This window comes from Haliaeetus leucocephalus, unplaced genomic scaffold, assembly GCF_000737465.1.
Source record: "Haliaeetus leucocephalus isolate CR32 unplaced genomic scaffold, Haliaeetus_leucocephalus-4.0 Scaffold227, whole genome shotgun sequence".
In the NCBI taxonomy this organism is placed as follows: Eukaryota; Metazoa; Chordata; class Aves; order Accipitriformes; family Accipitridae; genus Haliaeetus; species Haliaeetus leucocephalus.
Genome location: NW_010972663.1, coordinates 600,399 through 603,266, shown reverse-complemented (window position 1 = coordinate 603,266; position 2,868 = coordinate 600,399). Strand labels below are relative to the sequence as shown.

The window sequence follows — 2,868 nt, the reverse complement described above, 5'->3', positions numbered from 1 at the left end:
CAGCACACTCACAGCCTTGCCAGGCCGGGCCCAGGTGCAAATGAGTCCCTCCTGGCAGGCGGTGACGATACAATCCTCCAAGAAGAGCAGCACCGTCAACCGTTCATGGGCGATCTTCTTGCAGACGAGGGGTTCCAGCAGTGGCACCTCGTGAATCCGAGGGCACAGCGCGGTCCCCAGCACCTTGGCTGTATCCAGCCGTCCCCGGGATCCGGCACCGCTGGGAGGTTTCTCCCCGCTCCGGCTGATGTTACCCAAACTGTGGTAACGTTTGTGCTCTTTTTCAGCGCCCGAGGGTCCCTTACGTTCCTGCAATGTCAACGTGGCGAAGCGACCAACGCTGAGGGCTGGGGGGACGTCAGGCGGGGGGCCGCGGGCTGAGCCCGTCCCCGCTGGCTGCGGGAGGCTGTTGGAGCGGGAGAGTGAGCGGGGTAGCCCTGGCATGGGAATGCTGGTGTCCCCCGATCCAGTGAGGGTACGGGCACGGGAGAGGGGAGGCCGAGGGTAGAGGACGTCCTCGGTCAGGTCCCACAGGCAGAACTGGGTGTCCTGGCCAGCTGAGCCGAAGCGGTAGGTGACAGCGGGGGAGCGGCGGACAAGGGGATCGGGGGGCTCAACCTCCTCCTCACCCCCACTTAGCTCAGGGGGCTGGGGGGTCTGGGCTGCCTCGGTGAAGGGATCGAAGGCCACGGCGTTGACCCAAGACTTGTGACCGTGACCTCGAGCCACGACCCGCCCCTCGGCGAAGGACCAGACGGTCACCAGGTCGTCCTCACCCCCTGTCACCACGTAACGCCCGTCGGGGCTCCAACAGACGCAGAGCAACCCCCCGAAATAACTCTTCATCATCCCCTGCAGCAGCATGGAGTCGAAGTGGAAGACACGCAGGCAGCCGTCCTGGCTGACGCAGGCCAGCGAGCGCCCGTCCGGCGAGAAGGCGAATTCGTTAAGAGCCCCCTCGCCCACCACCCATTTGAGGAGGGGGTTTCGGGGGGTCTTGCTCTTACAGGCAAAGACGCTGAAGCCCTCTCCTTGCGTCAGGAGGTTGTACTGGGGGGCCGAGGCCCCGCAGGGCTGTTCGGCGTCGTACAGGTACAGGTGGCCGCTGGCGTGGGAAGCCAGGAAGAGCCGCTCCGTCTCTGGCAGCCATTTAACGAAGGTCACCTTCGTCTTGTCGATCAGGCGCTGTGGGGCAGGGGGAAAAAGGGGGGGGTCAGGGTGGTGGGATTGGGCCCCCGGGCACGTCTGGGGACAGATCGGCAGCACAGTGCATCCCCGGGGTGTTGCTGAGGGCAGAGCCCAAACTGGCACGTCTGGGGACACGAGTGCCATGGCACAACCCTGGGGTGTCACTGAGAGCAAAGCCAAAAAAGGGGCATCTGTGGACCCAAATCAATGTCACAGTGCAGCCCTGGGGCACCACTGAGGGCAAAGCCCAAAGCGGCATGTTTGGGGACACAACTGAGGGCTGAGGCACAACCCTGGGGTGTCACTCAGGGCGAAACCAAAAAAAGGGGCATTTGGGGACCTGAATCTGTGTCACAGCGCAGCGCTAGTGTCTTGCTGAGGGCAAAGGGGAAATGGCATTTGGGGACACGAAGTGGCACATTTGGGGACCCAAATCCACACCATGGTGCAGCCCCGGGACGTCACTGAGGGCAAAGCCCAAAGTGGCACATTTGGGGACACAAACAGGCATGTTTGGGGACACAACTGAGTGCTGTGGTACAACCCTGGGGTGTCACTGAGGGAAAAAGCCAAAAAAGGGGCATTTAGGGACCCGAATCAGTAGATTTGGGGACCCAAATCCACGTCACGGCGCAGGCCCAGGGTGTCACTAAGGACAAACCAAAACCAGCATGTTTAGGGACATGAGTGAGTGCATCTGGGGACATGAGCGAGGGCTGTGGCACAACCCTGGGGCACTGCCGAGGGCAAAACCCAAACCAGTGTGTTTGGGGACCTGAATTGGTGTATCTGGAGACCCAAATAGGCGTCATGGTGCAGCCCCCAACTCTCACTGGCAGTGCAACCATCGTGGACCCCTAATAAAGCCGGCCCCTAACGATCGCCGCCCCGGTAAAGCTGCTGTCTCTTGGTGGGAAGAAACCTCGGCCCTTCTGGCATCTCCCCATGCCCAACCATTGGCGTGGTGGCAGCTCCTGAGGCGGGGGGGTGGGCCCCCTTTGTGCCCCATCTCCCCAATGTGGGTGGGGCTCACCTCCTCATTAAAGAGCTTGCTGGTGTCCTTCTTAACGAGGTCGAGGTACTGGACCTGCCCGGCTGAGAAGCCAACCAGGAGAGCGATGGTGTCAGCGGCGGCAGTGAACTGGTTGAAGTCGTGGCAGGTCGGCTGCGTCCCCTTGTAAATGCGTTTGTCGATGGGCTTGTGCAGGTCCAGCGACTGCGGGGGGATGGGGACGTCACCATGGGGGAATGTCACCGTGGGGGGATGTGTCACTGAGGGGGACAACCCCCCCGTGCCCACCCTGCTACTTCTGGGGGGGGCCTTGTCACTGTCACACCACTGCCTGGCCTGGGCCAACCACCCTCCTGGGCTGGGCTCCAGTGTCACCAACGTCCCTGTGCATCCTGGGTCACCATTACCAGCCCCAGTGTCATCGTCCCCATTAGCAGGCAGCTCCTGGGGGTTCTGTGGTCACCATTACCAGCCAGCCCCGGTGTCACCATCCCTGTTAGCAGGTGGCTCCTGGGAGGGTCTGGGATCACCGTTACCGGCCCCGATGTCCCCATCCCCAGTTGCTAGACCGAAGCCCCGGTACCAGCCCCATGTTGTCCCCTTTAACGGCCCCGCTATCACCATCACCCACGGGCACCCACCACCACTCCGCCAGCCTCGCTGTCCCC

General features: G+C 62.5%; 2 protein-coding genes across 2 annotated transcripts in view; both read right to left on the bottom strand.

The window, feature by feature from the left end:
* The window catches only part of DMWD (dystrophia myotonica, WD repeat containing), a 3,422-nt gene extending 800 nt beyond the window's left edge, over positions 1-2,622 (bottom strand). The window contains exons 1-3 of the mRNA XM_010567210.1: positions 2,608-2,622; positions 2,222-2,404; positions 13-1,185 (exon numbers count right to left, since the gene is read on the bottom strand). Coding sequence (XP_010565512.1) covers positions 13-1,185; positions 2,222-2,404; positions 2,608-2,622 — 1,371 coding nt within the window. The remainder of the gene's footprint in view (positions 1-12; positions 1,186-2,221; positions 2,405-2,607) is intronic.
* A 74-nt stretch (positions 2,623-2,696) lies between these two features.
* Positions 2,697-2,868, bottom strand: part of SYMPK (symplekin) — a 9,477-nt gene continuing 9,305 nt past the window's right edge. Inside the window, exon 24 of the mRNA XM_010567209.1 lies at positions 2,697-2,710. Within this exon, the coding sequence (XP_010565511.1) occupies positions 2,697-2,710 (14 nt within the window). The remainder of the gene's footprint in view (positions 2,711-2,868) is intronic.